At 40.8% G+C, this 21,892-nt stretch overlaps 1 protein-coding gene across 1 annotated transcript; it reads right to left on the bottom strand.

Moving 5' to 3' along the window:
- Nucleotides 1–1,474: 1,474 nt before the first annotated feature.
- On the bottom strand, nucleotides 1,475–21,690 carry ptpn9a (protein tyrosine phosphatase non-receptor type 9a). Its single transcript, XM_054619541.1, has 13 exons — nucleotides 21,420–21,690; nucleotides 14,183–14,326; nucleotides 10,268–10,357; nucleotides 8,476–8,600; nucleotides 8,032–8,137; nucleotides 6,706–6,816; nucleotides 5,647–5,963; nucleotides 5,089–5,176; nucleotides 4,652–4,721; nucleotides 3,981–4,059; nucleotides 3,690–3,840; nucleotides 3,131–3,338; nucleotides 1,475–2,843 (listed from the first exon to the last, which is right to left on the bottom strand). Exons 1-13 carry the CDS (start codon nucleotides 21,450–21,452, stop codon nucleotides 2,653–2,655), a joined length of 1,713 nt encoding a protein of 570 aa, XP_054475516.1. The 5' UTR covers nucleotides 21,453–21,690; the 3' UTR covers nucleotides 1,475–2,652.
- Between the last annotated feature and the right edge of the window lie 202 nt (nucleotides 21,691–21,892).

Genomic DNA, 21,892 nt, shown 5'->3' with positions numbered 1-21,892 from the left:
TTAACCCTTTTTGTCTTTACAGGGTTAAACTCTTTCTTTATACCCGTCTTGAATTCTCAATAAATGTTTGATAGTATACTCGACTGTCAAACTGTAATTGCCAAATTAAAAATACCATAATCAATGAACTCTTAATGGAAAATAAGTAACATTAAAGTACCAATAAATCAGCTAAGTAAGCCAAAAAACACACCTCTACGAATGTATACGTTGACATAGTTTGTATTTAATACAGTATAGCTCGATTCAATAGTCATACGAATGATAAAGTAAGAGGTTATAATAGAACAAATATAAAATTAATGTAGATAACTGTATATCCTGGGTAATCGTATGAAAACAGTTGTTGAATACAATAGAAAAATAAAATAGGGCACATTTTGTGTCCGTCATTGAAAGGAAAAAAATATTTCTAAAATCAGAGTGCATGAGGATGGCAGACTTAAAAATGCTTCACCACAAGCAAATTCAATATGAATTCTGTAGCAAAGAACACATTTTTCTTTTTTCACCCGGCAACAACATAATGCAACGTATATGACACACAGACACTCAGTTTTTGTACATGTACTCTATAATAATGGCAAGATACTGGGGACCAGATGAAAGCACTGATTACAACCACAGTCTGTAGAACTTAAAGTAACACAATAATAATGAAAATATACTTCGGACAAAATCTCTGACTCTCAGGTGTCTCTCAAGAAGGACACTGTAGGGTGTAGGCACAGATTTGTGCATGCTTATTCGCCTACTCTATCATTCATTTCTGGCTTTCCCTGTACAAATCCTCTTGATTTCTCCTGATAAAGCTCTATGCAGATGTGTACAGCAAGTCCAAAATGTCACTAAATGTTTTATATCTCAGAATTACTAAGTTTAACAATCAAGTTATCCCAGCATCACATGTAGACCTACAGAATTACGTTTTTATGCGTCATCCTATCCTATCACCATGGCGCATTGGGAATAGTTATCTGAAAGTGCTAAGACATGATTGGTGTAAATAAAACAAAACAGGAAGTATTGCACTACTCGTGAGGTCTTAACCGATGACTTCCACAGATGTTCGCTTCGATGGCGTAGTCACTGCAGACTGCTCTAAATGTGTGTGTGTGTGTGTGTGTGTGTGTGTGTGTGTGTGTGTGTGTGTGTGTGTGTGTGTGTGTGTGTGTGTGTGTGTGTGGTCAGCGATACATTCCCACAGTCACGTAAGCATGATGGCACTGCTAGTGAGCAAAGGCGGACATAGCATAGAGACACTAGTCACTGTTTGTATAAATTAGAAAATCTCAGTTTAGGGAGATGGAAGGTCAGTGGATACATTTGGAAAAACAAAAGGAAAAAAAAAACTAAAGAGGAATTCATATGGACAGCAATTAAATGAGTGATCACAGTGGTGATGTAACAGCCATGTAGGAGTTTACAGCCTGATCATTGTGGATGTGCTTTACCCCCCTTTACTGAGTTTTTTTTTTTTTTCTTTTTTTTTTTTCTAAGGCAGAGGAGAATGCATCATGCAACTTCAAAAGGAATAACAACAACTTCTTGACAAAAGACTTTCTGACTAAACTGTTTTGAGCAGTTTCCCCTCCTCGTGTTCAGTATGACACTCCTGAGACTAGCTCGTACCATCTACGTGACATTAACCATGTGCTTAAAATGCACTACTCAATAATTCCTGGACACAGGAGGTGTAAAAACTATTAAGCTCACTTAAAATCCATTATTGTCGCATGACAGTTGAGATCAAGCTCCCTATTTGGAATTTAAAAAATGGGTTTACATAGTTAAAGGCTCATTTCACCCCAAAATGAAAACAGTCGTACTTTCGTCTATGTTACTTATGATTGCAATAAATACAATTTGTATATTTATATTAGAAAAAAAACCGATAAGATAGCTACTGTGGTTCCATCTCAGATCTTTTCAAAACTGTTATATTATGTTTTTGTGCTTACTTCATGCATCTGATCAAGATATTGTCTGTGTTCAGTAATTATGCCTATGGGGCATTTATTTGACTATTAAAAAAAATTAAAATATAAACCCCAGCAGCTGTGAGGAGAAAAGTAACCTTTTTGGTGCACAATTGCCATGTTAACCTGACTGACTTTGACTGAAATGCAATTCAAAGTCATATTTATTTGCAGTCATACAAAGTTTAGTGGAATTAAAATCAATATGGCATGAGTGGATAATGATTACATTTTTATTTTGGGGTGAACTACTCCTTTAAGGTCCCCTAAACCGTTGGTTTGAAGTGGTAAATAAATATACAAAAAGGTTAATGAACATTACCTCGATCACTGCACCCAATGTGCCCGACCACAGACCACAAACCTGCACAGCACAGGAGCAGTTTGTTCACGTCACCACGTACTGTCTGAGATATGTTCGGCACAAACAAAATGTCACATTGTTGGAAGCGAGAATGTTATCACACTGAAACATCATGATGTCACCTCTCAAGCCTTTTTCTTGTCACCGTCTTGTCTTATCTTGGTCGACCTGCCAATGAAGAACGGCCCTAGTTTCAAAAGACCCGGTCCCGGTCTCACAAATTGGTCACACAACACAGTTTGGGGTTAACAGATTGACTGCAGAAATCTCAGGGCTCGTGGATTAATTGGGGGAAGTCGGGGCTGAAGCTCACTGATTGGCCGGGAGCAGGCCCTGCCTTTGGGCATGCTCCAAAATGGCATTGTAGCAGAAGTAGTACTGGTCCGGGGTTTGAATGCTGAAGGCCCTCTGTGTTCTCATGCGTCGCACAGTCTGGCAAACATTTAGTGAGCCGACGTCCTGTAACTGGGACAGACAGATGTCCAGCGCACAGAAGGTACCTGCAAGCAACAGGGCTCGTTAGCAGCCACACTTTTTAGGGATTATTGACAACAGGTTTGTTTTCGTTCAATTGTTCAGTTCGTTTTAACAAAGACAATATAAATACATATCTGTAAAGACGCTGACAGCAAAAACAGCTGATCAGTCATGTGAGTTAAATTATCGGTAACGGCGTTTCCATAATCCATTGCTAAAAAATACGAAATCTGACTAATAAAGCACAATGTTTGATACCGTTTTACAGAATATGATGCAAATTCAGGTTTAAACAATCTCAGGATCTCACCTGTTCTCCCAATCCCTGCACTGCAGTGCACCACCATCGGGGGTCCCTGTGGGTGGCCCGCCCACTGGAGTCCCAAAGCCTTCACCATTTTCCTCTGTTGTCTCTTCACAGCTCCCAGGAAGTCGATGAGAGTCACTGCCGAGGTGGGAACGCCGTAGTCAGGCCAGCTGAGGTACTGGAAATGACTCACTTGTCTCTGTTCACAAGTCTGAATGGAGAAAATGTGGTTTTAGTTGCATGCTTCTTGTACACGCTTGAAGTGTAGCTTGAGTAAAACGGGAATAGTTTGATATTTTAGGGAATATGATAACTTGCTTATTCTCCAAGAGTTAGAGGAGCATGAAGTAAAGACTGGAAACAAACTTGGCTCTGTGCAAATTGAGGATGGATCTCACTTTAACCATTCAGGAAAAACTGAAAAACATCTTTGATTCTACTTTGCATGTTTGCACCTATAGTATGCTTTCCGTTGACAAACTGAATATTTTGCTACATGAAAAATCTCCCCGGTGTGCACTTTTCTTTTTGAATTACACATTCACATGGTCCATGGCTGTACCTCAGTGTTGTGCAGTTCGAGGGTGGTGTGGTTGTAGTGGGTGTGGTGGTCCACCCTTTGGTTGACCACTGCCATGTGACCATAGACCTCCTGCCCCCCTTCCTCCAGAGGCCAATACTGTCCACACTTCCTCCGACTGCCCTCGTCTGTCCTGCAGCACAGAGACCGGACATATTTGGTAAAATGAATTAAAGTCACAGTTGTAATTCTAACTGACCTAAAAAGTGAAAATTATAGATTTATATTTGACATAAATAAATAAAAAAAAATAAAAAAATCAGCTCAGATTACCTGGTTGTCATGACAATAACAAGCATGTTTTGTTCCCAGACCATTCTCCAGAAGTCCCCGTAGGTTTTTTCCAGTGGTCCTGCACAAGCACGACAGGAGATTCAAAGCACATTCAAATGACTTCAGTTCAGTCAGTGATCAGTGAACCAACAGCAGCTTATTCTACCAAAGACAACCATTACTTTTTGACATGGTAGTGAAACCAAACATGAGACCAGCTATCATTCATTTGCAGTCTAATAATACTAATAAAGTTTATACTCTTGATTTCTTAGTGAGCTTTGTGAAACCAAAAAATTTAAATGTGCACATTGGAAGCATTAAAGTGCTGCATAAACTTTTGTCAGTCACTGAAATGTGATCTCCCAACGTGGGTCCTGATGATGATGGATGACGTTCGTCAAAACAGCTAGTTACCCGTCGGTCTGTATAACTTCATGTTTATTCCTCTTGGTTAGTTTGTAAAAAGTCAGTGTGAACTTAATTTGCAACCATGTATCAGTTTTTCCCCCTTGGCAAATCAAATTTAGTTAATTTTAGTGACATTTTGATTTCCTTAAATCCCTTTAACCATCCATGTATCCATCTATACACACAAATTAATTTTTAAGTACCTCATTAAATACTTCAACAATCCAGGGAGCATTAAAAATATGCGACAGTTATCATACCTTGAGTACCAATGTATGCATTCCTCTGTTTGTAGCCGTCCATGAAGCTTGCATTGATGTAGTCGGATCTCTGTGGGAACAATAAAGCTTTGATACAAAAATCGAAGTAAACAAAATACTAAAAGGTGAAACTCACTATGACGTGATTGAGAATGTACAGCTCAGTTGTTTACATGGGGCTGATGGAGCATTCAAATATTTAAGAAGAGTAAACAAACCCGAATAATTATTATTTTTTTACACTTTCTGGACAAATACCAGCTGCTATTAAATCAGAATACAGTTGGTGTAGCAGCCATTCGACATGTTGAAGCTTGGCACATTTCTGGGCAGCTGACAGTGATCAAGAGTGGAACTGGCACATCGATCTTTTCATTTGAATGACAACTGTAATGTGCAGATTAAAAAATTAATTAAAAAAAAAATAAACCCCCCACCTCGTTCCTTCTGGGTTTCAAACGAACTCTTGTTTGATCAAGGCACAGCACGTCTCCATAGCGATTCCTCTCCTGGTTGTAAGCTAATCTGTTGACAGATAATACCAAATTGTACCAATGACACTTATTCAGTAGCCAGTTTGCTAGAAAGATTGCTTGATTTAAAACAGCCAACAGTGCAAAATCCATTTCCTATCCACATGAAAAAGATCAAATCCTCACATTTAAGAAGATGAAACCATCAAATCGTTGGCATTTGTTGCGTATTAGTTTTCTGTTAATCAAGTTATTAATTAATTGTTTGAGCACTGAAGCAGCACTTAGCATTTCACCTGCATCTGATGGTAGTGTGACCTTGAGTCCACAATAATTATTCACCCCATGAACACAAGAAGTCTAAACTAGGATTTAGAGAGTAATCCTTAATAGTTCCCAGCAAAATGGAAACAAGTTAATTGCTTTTGGAATTCTTATAGAATTCCTTGTTTTGAGAAATAATCTCATGTTTGCAATGAAACTCCAATGCTCCTGACGTTATGTCTGCTGCTGTGGACTCACTGTGCACAGTGGAAGGTTCCAGGCAGCGGCTCTTTACGGAGCTCCTCGTACTCCTGATGGATGCCCGAGCGCTGAAGCCTGCCGAGGTGAGTCAGCAGCTCCTGCGGGCGCATGGACTCGGGTCCCGGGACGTGAATGGAGGCGTCTTCCACGGGAATGCCCACCAGCTCGTCCACCGGGTCTACCCGGCCGTTCTGGCCCGCCAGCAGCTGCTGGTTCCAGCTGTACGACTCCAGAGGCAGCAGGCCGCCGAGGTGCTGGGGGAGACAGTCTCTGGGGAGGTGTTGGCGCAGCTCGGCCATTTTCACCATCTGAACCTGGAGTTTGAAGAGAAAAGGGAGCGACAGATGTTACATTACATTACAGTCATTTAGCAGACGCTTTTATCCAAAGCGACTTACAGTCAGTAGTATATTACATATCATTCACCCATTCACACACTGATGACAGGCTACCATGCAAGGTGCCACCATCAGACTCTAACTAACATTCATGCAACATCCAGTCCACACCGATGGCAAGCCTTCGGGAGCAACTTGGGGTTAAGTGTCTTGCCCAAGGACACATCGACTGCCGAAGCCGGGTATCGAACCACCGACCTTCTGATTGGATGTGAATAAGTTCACATGGTAAAACATGCAGTCAACTATGGAATCCTTTCCTGGAGGGCTGACATTCGTGACTAGAAATCAATATTTGTTTTTTTACATTTTTATTTCCTGGATTGCATGAATAATCCTGAAACACAATTTACAGTAGACCGTCAGGTGACCCTCAAGAAATCCATACTAATGAAATTATTCAGGGCCAGTAAAGTAGGCCGGGCGATCGACTCATGTGATTGAAGCGTTAACATCACAGGAAGTAGGATGCAGCGGGGTGGATTAGTGGTAAAAGAGAACCCCCTAATCCAATAATCATTTGCAACAATCAATGACACTGAATTGCCTGCTCACTCGATGTATGCCACTCCAGATAAAACTGAACAGAATTTTTTAAAACACTTAACAAAGCATCATCACAAAACAGTGTTAGGAAAAAATGAGCTCCTCCATTTACCCTCTCCCTCAGTTTCTCCTTGAGGAGCAGGCTGAGCAGATTGTAGGGCACTCGGAACCAAACAGGGGCCCCGACAATCAGCACCTTCTTCAGCCTGGCGGGGAACGCCCCCTGGTGGAGAGAGACAGAACACAACTTATAACAAACCACAATGTGTATCAGATTCAACAGGATTTATTTCATTCTTCTGTGACAGTCCAGATTTAAGGGTGCTTTCATACCAAACACTTTTAGTTTGGCTTAAAATAACTCTGATGCGGTTCGTTTGTGGTGTGAAAGCAAACAAAGCAGACACAAAAGCCAAACTAATAATAAATCTGTCTTGCAGATTGTGAAATCTGCTCCGGAAATTTGCATGGGTGATCTTTTGTACATTCCTGTCCCTAGCTGTTAGACTGCCAACCTACCACGTTATGAATAATGACTAATAATAATAATACTAATAATACTACTAATAATAATAATGCCACTTATTTCTTTGTGAGCTTTGTGAAACCAAATAACATAAATATCCACATCAGAAACATTAAAGTGCTGCATAAACTTCACACAGTCACCGGACTTTGAATCCCCCATGTGGACCCCCCTTTCCCTTGGTTCCAGACCAAATGAACCCAACTACAGGCGTGGAAGCACACTTGGATAACCATGTTCATGTATGTTAACGTTATCCTCAAAATACTCACAGAAGCTCTCCATCTTTCAGTTCTATTTCACTTTGTATTGTGGTACTCTAGTATATACAGCATTAACTGAATCTGACGAGCACAACTCTACCACTACAGTCAATTTTTGGATCAATATGTGGGAAGAAAATAAATGCAGTTGATGCCGATGTGGCCACAGAAGTGTCAGTGTTATTGACTTCGGATGACATACTACTAGATCCTTAAAGCACAAATCACTTAAAGTGGTGCTTATTTTGGCAGGTACCTGCAAGTATGCCTACATCGGAGTATTAGACAGCCATGGAGTGTGGATTAAAAAAATCTTATGCTTGTCAACTCAGTGGGTGAGCCATTATTCCTGCCCTTTGGACAGGTATTCAATTCCGAGAAGACACCAATCCCGTTTTAATCAAATCGGCTTCCAAGCAGGAAGAAGGAAATAACTCAACTAACAATGACAGATAATCCAACCAACCTCCTTCAATATGTGTAGTCGTGTTTACAATGAGTAAATCTACATCTAATTCTGTGAAAAAAAACACTATTTTTGAGGATAATGCATCTCATTTTTGAGGATATTTGACTTTGTTTGGCCTTTACTCTACATGTATAAAAGCATTTAATGTGGTTATGTAAAATGAAACACTGTAAATCCCACCTTAAGCAGGTTGAGTATCTTCTTGCTCAGGTCCAGCTCAAAGTTTGTGTAGTTGGAGCCCGCCATGTCGTAGATGAACACCAAGCCATTCCTTTGGGTCTCAAAGCTGTGGGTGAGATTTCTCTGTTAATGTTTTTGGTATCCTGACAGTTAACAACTCACTTATGCAGGCAAATGCAAGCGAATGGACAGCAAATTGAAGTAACGCTTCAAAAATATAGTATAGAAGACAGTACAAGCTGTCTTTTAATAGTCAAATTACATGTTCAGGATTCCCTCAAGGAAAACTAACCCACTTGGAAATAAATTGGGTGATATTTTTGGTAAGGTTTCTAGATTAAGTCAAAAACTGCACCAGATTCTGATGCTAAAGCAGGATGTATTAATGCAGGGGAGACTGGATGCCCAGCGTTGGTCATATAACGTTTCATTAATACCACTCACCTTTCCACGGCCCGATCCAGGAGGTAGAAGAGGGCCTGAAGCACCACATGGTTGCCTGTCTTGTTGGGGTGGTGCAGTTTGGCCGTGTACAAGGCGATGGAGGCCCCCGAAGGATCCCGTACACTCTGGAACACACGAGACTCACAGGTTATAGTAGCATTCAGTCTAGTGTGATATGTTTGGCCCCTTTCCACTACCAACTCAAACTGTACTGAACTGTTGATAGGCATTGGATACGTTTCTCTGTTTTTTTCTGCATCTCCAATAATGAATGGATTTTTCATTAGATGCATGAATTAGGATGTATTGGACAGATGTGTTTTTTTATAGAAATCTATTGCTTCTTTCAGGAGTTAACTGGGGCTCGTTTTAAAGTGTGACAATAAAAGGCAGTCAAATGGAAGCTCTGCAAAAATAAATGTAATGAACAATGACCACAGGGGGGCACTTAAGTTCATATGCTGGTTACTGGCTGTCAACAATTCAACAGGAGGAACGATTCTTGTCATGACACTGCAGGTCTTACAGCTCTGGGTTGTTGTTTTTTTTTCATCCTGACAGGGACACGGATCATATTTTTCATGTCAGACCCGATCAGTGTTTAGGCAGCTGGTGTCAAGAGAACTAGATGCTCTTCACTTGTGAATGAAGCCGCACCGAGCCGTCCTTTGTAAGCAAATAAGCCTGTGTTCTCGGGCACAGAGGGGCTAAAAATACCTCAGGCAGGATATGAAGCCCGCTGCTGAGGCTGGAGACCTCCGACGTCAGACAGGAGGATGTGCAGCATCAATGCCACTATGGCACGTCAACGGGGAAGGAAGAAGGGAAACGCAGGAGAGTGGGAGCGTGTGTGTGTGTGTGTGTGTGTGTGTGTGTGTGTGTGTGTGTGTGTGTGTGTGTGTGTGCTATGGTTGTGATTTGGCTGACAGAAGGCTAAATTTATCTGGCACAGGAAATCCACTTGGCACATCAGTCAATCAATAACTTGCACCCTTAAAATAACCTTAATTCCTCATTATTAGAACTTGTTTTCGGAATTTGCACCCTAAACCTTTCTTGTCAATGAAAAGTTAGCTCATTACTATAGCAAGTTGGGGTCCTTTCATGCGTAAGTTATTGATTGATTGACCTTCAAGCCATGCTACTTCCTTGCCAAGTCCAGAAGAACCAACATTTTTGGAATTCTATATTTTAATCTTCTTGAATCCCTTGAAAAAAAAAAAAAAAAACAAGCAAAACATGTCTCAATATTTTCTGACTTGGTTTAAATTATTAAAAACAGGTCATGGTTTAACTTAAAAGAAAGGCTAATTCATTTTCTAAAAGAGCTCAAACAAGGGTACATAGTGCGTTTGTTGGGGACTATTTTCAGCTGCGGAATAATACGCATTTGGGGATCTAGTGAAAACAAGTAAGCTAGCAGCAAGACAGGGTTATGTGGGATCAACCCCGAAAAAAACAAAAACAAAAACCCATTTATTATAATAATGAAAGAACATGCAACAATCTTTCTCATTGGTCACATGTTCTCAATAGTTTTTGGACAACAATGGAGGTCTATGGTACAAAAGGAATAAGCTGTATTTGAGGATACACAAACAATACTTGATTTAGGATTAATTCACCGTTGGTTTTGGTCTCTTCATGTGTTTACAATAAGTAAACAAATATCGCCAGACTAATCCTTTAATTGTTTTCTATTATGACAAATGACTGAACTTTCCCAGTCAAGGGACACCAACTGTAGAGGATGTTAAAAAAACAAAACAAAAAAAAAAACCCCCTCTCTTACCAACACGGTGAATTTTCCGCTGAGCAGCTCAGAGCGCAGAGGTTCTTCCTGAGGCTGAAGTCTGACGATTCCTTCTTTAAGACGCGTTTCCTGAAGAAAAACAGATCACAGCAGGTGAAGTCAGGCCGTGGAGCAACTAGAACGGGCCGTCACTTTGAGGTGAATTCCTCTCTGTGAACAATGGACGACTACCCGCCTGCCTTTTCCTGCCAGGAGGATCCCTCTCTGCAAGGTTTCCATTCCCCTCTTTGTCCCAACACCTCCAAGGAGGTTGTGTGGGAGTTTCTTGAAATAATTCAAAAAAAAAAGGGCCAAGCATGGGAGTCACCTTTTCCCTTGTATTTATTTTTCTTTTAAATAATGTAGACCCTGAACTGTTATTAAGGGCTATACAAATAATCTTAACCAGTGATAAATATAGGACAAACCTAACATACCTGGAGGAGAGACGGCATCAAACCCAAAATAATTTCACCATAATTTCACTCCCTCTTATTTTAACAGAGTTTGTTTTTTAGAAAAGCTTTTCCATTTGATCGAGAAAACATGATGGAAGCTACTTCTACTGATTTCACACTTACTACAGCTCTCATATTCCTTCATCTTTTAAGATTATTTTTGTAGTCAGTCATGTGTTATTGGCTATATGGAACAAATATGACATAAAGACTAACATGTACAGATATAAGCAGGTAAAAAAAAAAAAAACAACTACGGGTATATTATGCTGGAGGGCAGCCATATTCCAAATAATGTCAGTTCTGCAGATCGACATGATGCCTTAATATCAGACGTGTACCTGACAACTGAGATTCAGAAGCCATGTCAGGAGAATGATTGATGCTACTGAAACAAAAAGGTAAATGTCTGACAAATGTCAAGTTCGATTCGCATGGAATCAAGGAAATCCACTTAACAACACCTCTTAAGTTCAATAATCAACATGTTATATCTCTTTATTTATATCCGTGCAAAAACCGAAGGGTAACAATGACATGTTGCCATGTTTTGAGGGGTTACTTGCTGGACTAGCTCTTTGTCGGGCGCAGTAGCTTCCTGGAATCTCTGCTGGTTGCAACCCCAGGAAGTAACTGCAGCACTAAAACAAAATAAATATATATTTATTTTGTATAAGTGGCACTTAATTGTTTATCCAAGTGCCTGTTTGTACACCCCTCCCCCCCGACCAAAGACTTCACTGGAAACTTTCCCCCTTTGTTTGTTCTGACAAATGACTTGTCCCCAGCCTCTGTCCTGTTGCTGACGCAGCATTAAACCGAGTTAAATGAACCGTGGCGTGGCAGGGGAGTCTAATCCTTCTCAAAGTCACAGTCGAGGCATTCATGAATGAGTCGGGTTAATGCAGGCCAACTATTCATTGCAGAAATAAGGTACCTTTCCTGGGTGATTAAAGCAACGTTACTAAAGAGGTAGGAGACCAAATCCTGCCCCGTCTCAAAGCCATTCAGGTCATAACAGTCTGTGCAAGATGTCTGCGAACGTTCAGGTTGCTGCAGTCGATAAACTGCAGCAGATTTGAGCAGTTAGACCCCATTTTGTATGTTCAAATTCGGCCAGAACGAACATTGCAGCAGTGTGGACCGTTTAGGGACAAATGAGACATTTTCCTTGACTCCCTGGTAGTTATTACGTGATCGGAGGAGAGGGCCTTGATTACGTTATTATCTAGATGTTATTTTCAGATCATAAAGTTAATGAGACCTGCAGTCTGATCCACTGGCGCTGCCCTGGAGGTTTCATCTTGATCATCATTTTCCGGTTTGATGGTAATAATATCACCAAGGTCACCAACTGCTCTTTCAGTGATATGTAGTGAGCCGACTTCTTTTCTCTGCGACGCTGAGGCACACAGTCGGTCGGCCTCTCAACTTCCCTACAGCAGATACTTAAAGATATACAGCTAGCTCAAATGCATGTTCGAAACCAAGTCTAGTTTCAATGTATGGTTCTCCCCGGGGAGGTGGTCAAGAGCATAGCAAACACACAGGAAACAAAAGGGAGATCAGTAATGTTTTATAGCTCTTATGCTTAAAAAAAAAGCAAAAAATAACATAATGCACAGACAAACCACAATCCAACTCTTACATGTGACTTACATGTGACATTGTGTTTAATATTTTTTTGCATGCAGCCTCAACACACCCTTCCCTGTAAAACATTATGTTCCTCATTTTAACTAAACTCGTAACCTCAGCTGTGCCAACCAATGAGCTTTTCTGATGACGACGCAGCACTTATTTCGTGATAAGCTCAACGCTTTCTGGAAAGCTGAATAAGCCTGCATGCTGAATCTTGAAATATTCCCCCGGTGTGTATATCAGCTCAAGTGTGTGAGAGTGTGTGTGTGTGTGTGTGTGTGTGTGTGTGTGTGTGTGTGTGTGTGTGTCTGGCACCGGGTTTTTGGTGGATCCGTTTAGGCAATCTCTTGCTTGGTTACAGTTTCTGAAGACATTTGTTTAATGAAAAATACCTTGTGTTCCTGTGCTATTGGTTATGGAGAAGATGCTCTAAATGACCTCCATCCTTCTACCTCTGGTAACTGTGTTGTCTGATTGCTATGCTTTATTTTGAAAGGGCCTTTTAATACTGTTGCATTTTGTGGATATACAACATAAAAAAAACACAAAATGCAGCAGGTATAAGGATACAGGATGTAACATTAGCCTATGTTGTCCTGATTGTATTCATTGTCCTTTGCAACAGATACTTCCTCCATCTGAAATAATCATATTCAATGTCAGAGGCAACTTGCAACAGACTTTGCAGTCGTGTCACAATGAGGTTTATAGAATGCAAAAAAAAAAAGTGGAAATAATGTCTGATATTCTGCATAATGAGATTAGATTGTTCCAATGTGGGTGTAGATTCCTTCGATAATGTTGAAGTACAGGAAGTGTTAAGACAGACTTGATAGATGTGTTTCTAAATGTAGGTTTCAGAAAGCTGGAAGGTATTGCTTGAGAGGAGTCAGCTCATCTGAAACTATTCCTTCACATAATGACTCTTCTGGCTCCGTTATAGCTTTCTAATTGGCCAACATTGTTTAAGCAAGCAGCTTTGGGGTTGATGTTAACTTTGGTTGGACTAAAGTTGACAGAAGCAACGAGCGTAACTTTTACCGAGGTTTTCCCTTCATCCACGCATGACCTTGAGCTGAGCCGTGAAAAAAGACAAACGCAACAGTCTTTCATGTTGGCAGCGTACAACGATCTAACGGGCATCTCTTTTCTGGTAACATTATACATGTAACATTTATAACTTTAGTTATTACTGATCCAAATCAGTAAACTAACTGACCTTTGGCATCATGTATGTAGGCTCTGATGTTGATAGGTTTTCAATGTATTTAGCTCCCAGGACCACGGGTGCTCATTTGAGTGGGTCCCCAATAAAATATGTTTTTTTTAACAAATTGTAGAGTTAAACTCTTGTTTTACATTTTGATGTAGACTATGAACACTGAGGGAGCGTACCTAGCAACATCAGTGAAGTTCTTAATTCAACATTGATGCCTTTAGGTAAGTTGGCACAATATATTAAATGACAAATGGGTTTAAATGTTTATTCTTCAAACCCTTCGTTTTGGCAAAAATAAATATTGTTTTGATATTAGCACCTAAACTCCATTACTGCATTGTTGCCATTGTGCAAAATGGTAGTAACAGTAGCAGTAATATGAATTGTCTTTTGAAAGCTCCAAACTCCAAGTGCAAAAGATGCCCTGTATTTATATAGACAAGTTGTCAGCTGTTTTCTAGCCACTCTGTTGAACAGATGAGTTTAACAATAACCAGAAAGTGGCTTCACCACAACTGCTCCGCTGTTTTGCACACATAAACAGCTGCAGGTTAATTTTAATCCAAGTGATTCTCTTGTTCTCTTGTCTATTCTTACCCTGTAGCTGTGGAATAGCTCGATGGCTCGGAGGACGTCAAACTTGCGAGCCATGAGGAACTTGACGGCCAATTCCCTGGACAGCGGCGACACTCCATGCTGACTGGTCCACTTGTTGATTTCCTCCAGAAACTGCCTGGTGGCCTGAAACAAACACAGATGTGGTCACAAACGTTGTGCTCCCATAATCTAAAGGGTCAAACAGAAAGGAAGTGAAACTGGGCTTTAAAAACTTGATACATCCTCCTGAGAGGAAGCGCTATCTACAGCTTCACAGAACATTTGAATCTAAAGGCCCGGTAAGACGTCTATGATAGCGTTTCATAAAGAGTTGTATGCTCTGCTCACTGCTCGTGTGTTTACAGACTGTCCGTACACAGGGAGGTTCAAAATTAAATGTGTGAACTGTAATTTGTGCAGCCAACCAAAAACCGAGCTAGTTCAACTCGTGTGTTAACCACAGCTATCTTGGGGAAAGCGTTGGCACTTCTTGAAAACCAGAAAGGGACAAAAATAATAAAATATACAGTCCATGGTTGAGCTGAAAAAGAACAAGTAAAACTGAGGGGTGAGGCATGTAAACTGCAGCATGTAGATGAGCAGGGGATTTTGTTAAGTAACAGAAAACTGTTACAATGTTACAATGTCCACTTTTTATAAAGCGAGTGTAAAGTGAGGGGGAAAAAAAGCAGGATTATTGCTAAAACTGAGAATTCATTTGGAGACTTTTTCTGGCCACCTGGTGAACAGAAGTCCAATATTCACTATGACAGCAGTAAGAGTGACTAAACACAGTTGCAGTGACACTTTTCGCATGAAAGTAATTATCAGTTATTAATATGGCACTTAATAAAAAGACTAGTTTATGAAATGTGTTTTCTCGTTTTGTTTTTACACTTTAAAAAAAATAAAAAAATCAAACACAACATTCAGACACTGGTTCAGATCCCCAAAAACAACTAATCTAATTCACTTCACTTTTGGAAAATGTGTTTACCATAAAGGCCTTCCTCCCATCTTGCAAATAACTTATGCATTTAGCCGGCAGCCTTTCAAGAGCTTCCTGTCCTTCCCTCTGCTCTTTTTCTACACTCCCTCAGGAACACCCACCCCCCCTCCACCCTCAGCACCCGCAGCGTGAGCGAGTCGGCACCCAGTGAATCGTCAAAAGGCGACACAGGAGGCAGTGAAAGCTCACACTTTAAAACACAGGCTCCCGCTTCTCTGGTGAGGCACAGCCGCGGCGGGGCATGCATGGGAGACAGGAAGTCAAGTTCTAGGGGGTCCACGGCTCTTTAGGAATACAAAAACGATCACTGAGGAGCGCTGAGCCTTCGAGACAGGATGCCACTGTCTCTCCTCAGGAAAGCCGGTGCTTTCAAAGACAGGAGGGGGCGGGGGGGGCTGCAGCTTCTGCTCCGTTCAGCTGCTTTTAATATGCAAGGGATGAGGGATGATTGCACCTGACAGGGCTGAGGTCGCTTCATATCCGATTCTCATGGGAAGGGTTTTTTTTTTTTTTTTGTCTGAATCCTGAGCTTTTCAGAGCGGTAGTGAATGGATCTTATCATTTGGAGCGGATTCTACAATATTGGCACAAAATATTGACAATTTAAAACAAGTCAATCTTTCAGACCTCAAAACTAAACTATGACAGAATACTGTTGTTCCAATTTGAAAACTTAACCAATACTTTACTGTGTTAGCAGGTGTCTCTTTTCAGCTCTGTATAAAATATACACAACATTAAACTCATTATTCCTTTTGGGGAAACAGTACGTGTTTTAACTACATCTCATGGTCTTTTTCAGCAAATGATGAGTTGCGACATCATCCATCTGTGAACACTACCGGTCGGAGCATTGACTTAGAAAGGGGCAAAGTCATTGACCAGAAGCCAGTGAAGGGCCAGAGAAAGATCAAGGAGGTCATCCACATCACTCACCAGAGACCGTCTTTGAACATACAACCACATGTTGTCATGCGAGTCCTGTAGCATAGCCAGCTCAATTCACTGGAAAAGACTACTGAGAAGTGAAGACGTGTTTTACTAAATGTGTTTAAACATTGCTCCTTTTTTATTGATTTTCATTGGATTACTGGGTGTAGTCACTTGCTGTGCCATTAGTTGGTGCCGTTGATCTGGTGGAAGTCACAAAGAAGACGATGACACAGGGCTTCAGACGATTAACGACAGTGGTCGACTTCCTGGATTAGATTCTGTCATCTAATAGTGGGTTTGGTTCAAGTTGGTTCAAGATGCACTGACGCATAATCAAGGTTGATAAACAAGACATAAAAGACTGACGAGGACTGACTGTACGGAGCAATGCCGTGTCTTATTATTGCAAATTATTTACGGAGAAAAACTGCCGAAAGATGAAAACATGATGTCAACAAGGTGAAAAAGATTTTCTTCTGGGAAAAAAGGTTTTGTTTCTGTACTTTGTAGTTTTGTTGATTTACAAAAGGCAGTATTCCAATCTTTTTTTCCACTATTTAAGAGTCGTTAATAGTCATAAAAATGTGTTGGACTTGACTTGTCCACGAGTTCCACCCAACGTGGGCCGTCTGCTCTTTGTTGTCGCACTGTGCAGCGGTAATCCATCGGAGTTGGCCAAAGACAACTTCCTGTCAGATTGCTGTCAGGTACACTCGGGTTTCCAAGATTTCAATGGTTTGACAGCTGCTCTTTCTCTCTTAGCCTTTTAAGGAGAGGCAGTGACCCTCTGTTCCTGGAGAAGCCCGTCTTGTTTGGTTTTTCTGCACTAGGGGCCATATCCGCCAGAGTGGAATTTGAGGATGAACCAGTTTGTTTTTGTGATAGCACACCAGACCGCATTGGATGACTCGATGCGGAGGAGTGACTTATTCAATTCCTGGAGGATGCATAAATATTTGCTTGACTTGATCCAGTTCTGATACAGCAGAAGATATTTTCCTCAAAGTTCTTGAAAACACTTAATTCCTGCTTAAACTTCCTGACATGAATACAAACAGACAGAATCAGTCTACCTGACCACAGGTCTTTATATTTTCCGCTCTCTTTAGGTCCTTGGTTTGTCGTTCTCAAATGCTGAGTGAGACATTTTAAAACGATAAACAGCTGACATTACATAATCCAGTTTGTTGTCGGGGTTGTTTATTGGCGATGTTGACAATGACTGTCGATAAGTAATTGATTGGGTTCAGTGCAATGGGAACATGCTGTGCTGCGAGTTGGTGGATCAAGTTGTCGTTGGTTCTTTGCCAAACAGCCCTAAAAACAAGTCCATGGGTCCAAAATGATTTAAAACCCTGACCCAGATAACTAGGACATTGGAGAAAAATGGCTGCCACAGGGAGATGGCTTCAGTGTCCGAAATCACTCCCTTATTCAGTCATTCACTACTGCCTAGTAGAGTTGATCCGATACCGGTATCAGAAATGCTTCCAATAGCTATTAGCAGCCGGTGGGCAGCACAGTCCTGCTTGGCTGAATAACGCAGCTAACATGTACTGTTAAGCGAGGCTGCATTGGGTTAAATGTCAATGCGTTCAAGCTCCATTCAATAAAACTGAGTATTTGGCAAAAGTAAATTATAACATCATCAACATGTGTCTAAATGTAATCTTGTAAAATGTAGTTGTTGGCGAGAAACTTGATTAAATGCAGTTGTTTGTAGGAGATGCTTTCACAGTAATGAAATAAAAATAAAGAAGGAATTGTGTGTTTTTAACGCAATTGTATTGGATTGTTACTCGGAAACAGCTGATGAGCAAGTTCAGGTATAGGAATCAGTCTCAGGAAGATATAAAAATGGTAAATGATCATCTCTACTCCGATTGTTGGGTCGACTGTGGCTCAGTGGTAGAGCGGGTAGTCAATGTCGATGTTGTCTCGGGCAGGACACTTAAGCTGTGCCTACGGTGTGTGAATGTAGGTGACTGTTAGTTGCGCATGGTAGCCCTGCCATCAGTGTATGAATGGGTAAATGATATGTAGTGTAACCACTTTGAGTGGTCAGAAAACTAGAAAAGCCCTATACGAGTACTAGTCCATTTACCACCATCATTCACAACACTCAGAAGTCTGCAGGTCGCTTGTTTTGTTTGACCAATAGCCCAACATCCAAAAGATGTCACATTCGGCTCATTCGAATATTATGCACATAGCCTGAGAAAGTTACCTTTGCAAATGTGCAACATATTTTTCTTGCGAGCCAATCAGAGCAGACTATGTTTTTTTTGGGAGGGTGGCTTAAAGAGACAGGCGCTAAAACAGAGTTTCAGACAGAGGGTGAAAACAGATATATTCAGGCAGACCATTTTTTAACATTAAAGCATGTAAATATGTTCTAGTAAAAACCAAAAATACAAGTATGACCCTGAAAAAGTAGCATGATATGTCCCCTTTAATTCACTGGAAGGGCCGAAAACTGTCTATAAAAAACGTTTCTAAACTGAATTTCCAGAAGCATGTGTTTATTATGATTTAAAACTACCTTTACCGTGATAGATGACGCCAACCATATTGCCTACCACTAATCCACCATTAAAGGCCGTTCTCATGATGCCCATTTTAAGTTGTCAAATATGGGCCGTAAATCAATTAATATATGAATTTCATTTTGATGCGTCAGTGCCACGGAAATGGCATTGTACGCACCGGCTTACTGGCACACAAATGGATTTTTTTCCTATTGTTTTACTTAAGACAATAAAAAAAACCTTTGTTACAGGAAATAATGTCTGAGTATTGACATACTGTCTACGGTATTCACATTCCAGCCAGGAGTCATAATGTACACGGTGACTGTGTTATTGTCTCAGTAGACAGAGACTCTATTGAAGGGTTACGGAAAGTAGTGGGGGGGGGGTAACTGCAGTGTCATGTTTACACCTTGACAGAGCTAATGCATTTCTTCTTCTTTATATTTCAGGAAAGGATTCATGGCTGACCTTAACATGGTTTTTCCAAAAAATCTGTTTGATTACAGATGCCATGCTAACCTATTTACAAATGTGGGGCTGCTGTTGCCAAGCGGCTCCACTTCACTTCAGTCAGTCCCATTTGGCACGAGTCAATACCAAAACAGGAAGTCAATGACGTCACTCTCTCCCTATTCCCCAATTTCTCTCACTCCACTGCTTCCTGGGAGTAGACTCACCACACACAAACACAGGCACACACAAACACACACAGTTTTTTTTTTTTTTTTTTCTAAAGCACATGATAGACACACACAAAACGCACTCTGTAACTCATAAACTCCCCCTTCCCCCGAGTCTAGTGGAAATGCTTTTAACAGCTGCCTTTAGAATGAAGTTCCACTACACCCGTGCATGCTCCCGAGAGAGCCACCCTGCAACACACACACACACACACACACACACACGCACGCACACACACACACACAATCCACCCAAACACCCCCCACTAGGCTGTGGATGTAATGAGGGCGTCCGGTACCCTAGCGGGGGCCCTGGCTCACACAGGAAATGGAGTAGCCAGATAAGGCTTTCTGCTGGCCAGATGATGAGAGGAGTCAGCGAGCAGAGAAGGCACGCAAGAGACCAAAGCACCAAAGAAGACTTTAAAAAAAAACAAAAAAAAAACTCCATCAACTCAAAAATCTAGATACTACAAGCTGATTATTATTCCCACCACAGTAGCTGACTCTGTATGAAAACAGACACTACAGTCTCTTTGCTAAGGCTGGATTTCTTATGGTTTGGTATTGCCGCTATAGCTTTAAGACTAATACAGTTCGATACAACAGTCCTTCATTAAAGCTTCATGGATGTTATAATATTTCAGTTTTTGCAGAAACTGTTTGAAAGGAGGTGCTAATGCATCTTTAACTGGGTAACTGGGTTAACTGGCCTACCCTCATTGATATAAATGAGCTGGTCAAAATATAGGAGACACCTCTCAGTAGAACACAATACAATTAAACAGCTTCTAAATGACCATCAATTTGAATCAACGGCTACAACAATTTAAACCTTCGTGAAGGTAGGATTCACTGTACAATCGAGTGAGATACTTTTAGCTATGTGTAGCCTAGCCTAACACATTTGGTACTTTGTGTATTAAGAGTACACTAAAAAAAATATAAGTTTAGCAATCCAGGTTCGGCTGGAAAGATTCGGTTTGGGTATTTTAATCCAAAAACTGAGTCAAGTCTTCAGGGCCTGAATCCATGAAGCATAGTGCAGATACATAATATTAGAGCTGATATGATTGTTGAGCTAATAGGTGAATAAAAACTAGTTAATCTACAACTTTAACAAGAAAAAGTTCAACTTTTCCAGGTTCCAACATCTCAAATGTGAACATTTGCTGTTTTCATAAATAAACCTGGAAAGCTTGATGCAATGACTCAACAAAACAGTGTAGAATATATATATATATATATATATATATATATATATATATATATATATATATATACACACACACACACACACACAGTATAGGTTACATTTTTAGCTGCTTTTTTTTGCTGTTTTCATAAATAAACCTGGAAAGCTTGATGCAATGACTCAACAAAACAGTGTAGATATATATATATATATACACACACACACACACACACACACACACACACACACACACACACAGTATAGGTTACATTTTTAGCTGCTTTCAGTTTTTAATACCAGAATCTTTATAAGCTGTTATGTTACAAAATGGAAACTTGTCCAAACTAAGTTCACAGCTTTATTGGGCTCACATTATAGCAAGTATAGATGCAGCTCATCTAGAGTAATGGAAAATGCATTTCCTATTTGAGAAACTGGATTACATGTGTCAAAACCGCATTACTAGCCCTGCAGCACAAAGCATAAAGTTTACCCTGCAAACACACTCTTTCGCGGAGTAATACCACGGTGAACAACTCCTAAAAGCCCAGTAATGGATATTCTACATCCGTGGAAGAAAGAAAAGGCTGATAAAGGGCTGATATCGGCCTGTTTCGCAACACTTTCAGAGAGAGAGAGGAACTGACATCGACGCAGGGAGAGGAAATACAAAAACAATCGGCAGAAATCGATACAATGTTTCCGCTACGCATTCATTTCGCAACAAAATAACCCCCCATTACGCACAGCCGGCGCTTTTACGCATTCCTCCTGGGGGGCCAAAAACACCTCCAGGTACAAGAGAAGGGGGTTGCAGAGGGTCTGGGACATTCAAAAAGGGCGACTAGACACAGTGAAAAGCAGTAAAGACCCTGTAAAAGAGGCCTACCTGTTCTTCCTCCGCCGACAAAGTAGCTGCCATGATCCCGCGTCGGTTCTCTGGTCACCTTCACCGAGACGCGTCCTTTTTTCATGAAGTGGGAGATGACGGAGATGTCTGCGTGTCTGTCCCTCGTGTATAAACGGGGGTTTAGGGGTTGTCCCTCTGGCTCAAAGCAGAAGGCATCTGAATCGTTGCAATGGGAGCAGAGTGTTTTTCTTTTTCAACCCCCCCTTTCTAGGAAAACACTGCAAAAACACACGATTTGCTTGAACCTCACCAGATATAGAATAAACAAAAAAAAAAAAAAAAAAACCTCTCACTGATGTTGGATCAGATTTCACCCAGGAGGAGAAAAAGCAAAAATGAGAGTAACAAAAGAAAAAGAGGACAGCAGTGGAGCAGCTAGACGAGGCTGTGCTTGGGCTCGGTGATAACTGGGTTCATGGTCTGCTGCTCAAACACCTCACTGAGCTCGGACC

Source organism: Anoplopoma fimbria, chromosome 19, assembly GCF_027596085.1.
Source record: "Anoplopoma fimbria isolate UVic2021 breed Golden Eagle Sablefish chromosome 19, Afim_UVic_2022, whole genome shotgun sequence".
Classification (NCBI taxonomy): Eukaryota; Metazoa; Chordata; class Actinopteri; order Perciformes; family Anoplopomatidae; genus Anoplopoma; species Anoplopoma fimbria.
Note: the sequence above shows the minus strand (reverse complement) of the source record. Positions and strands in the feature narration are given on the sequence as shown.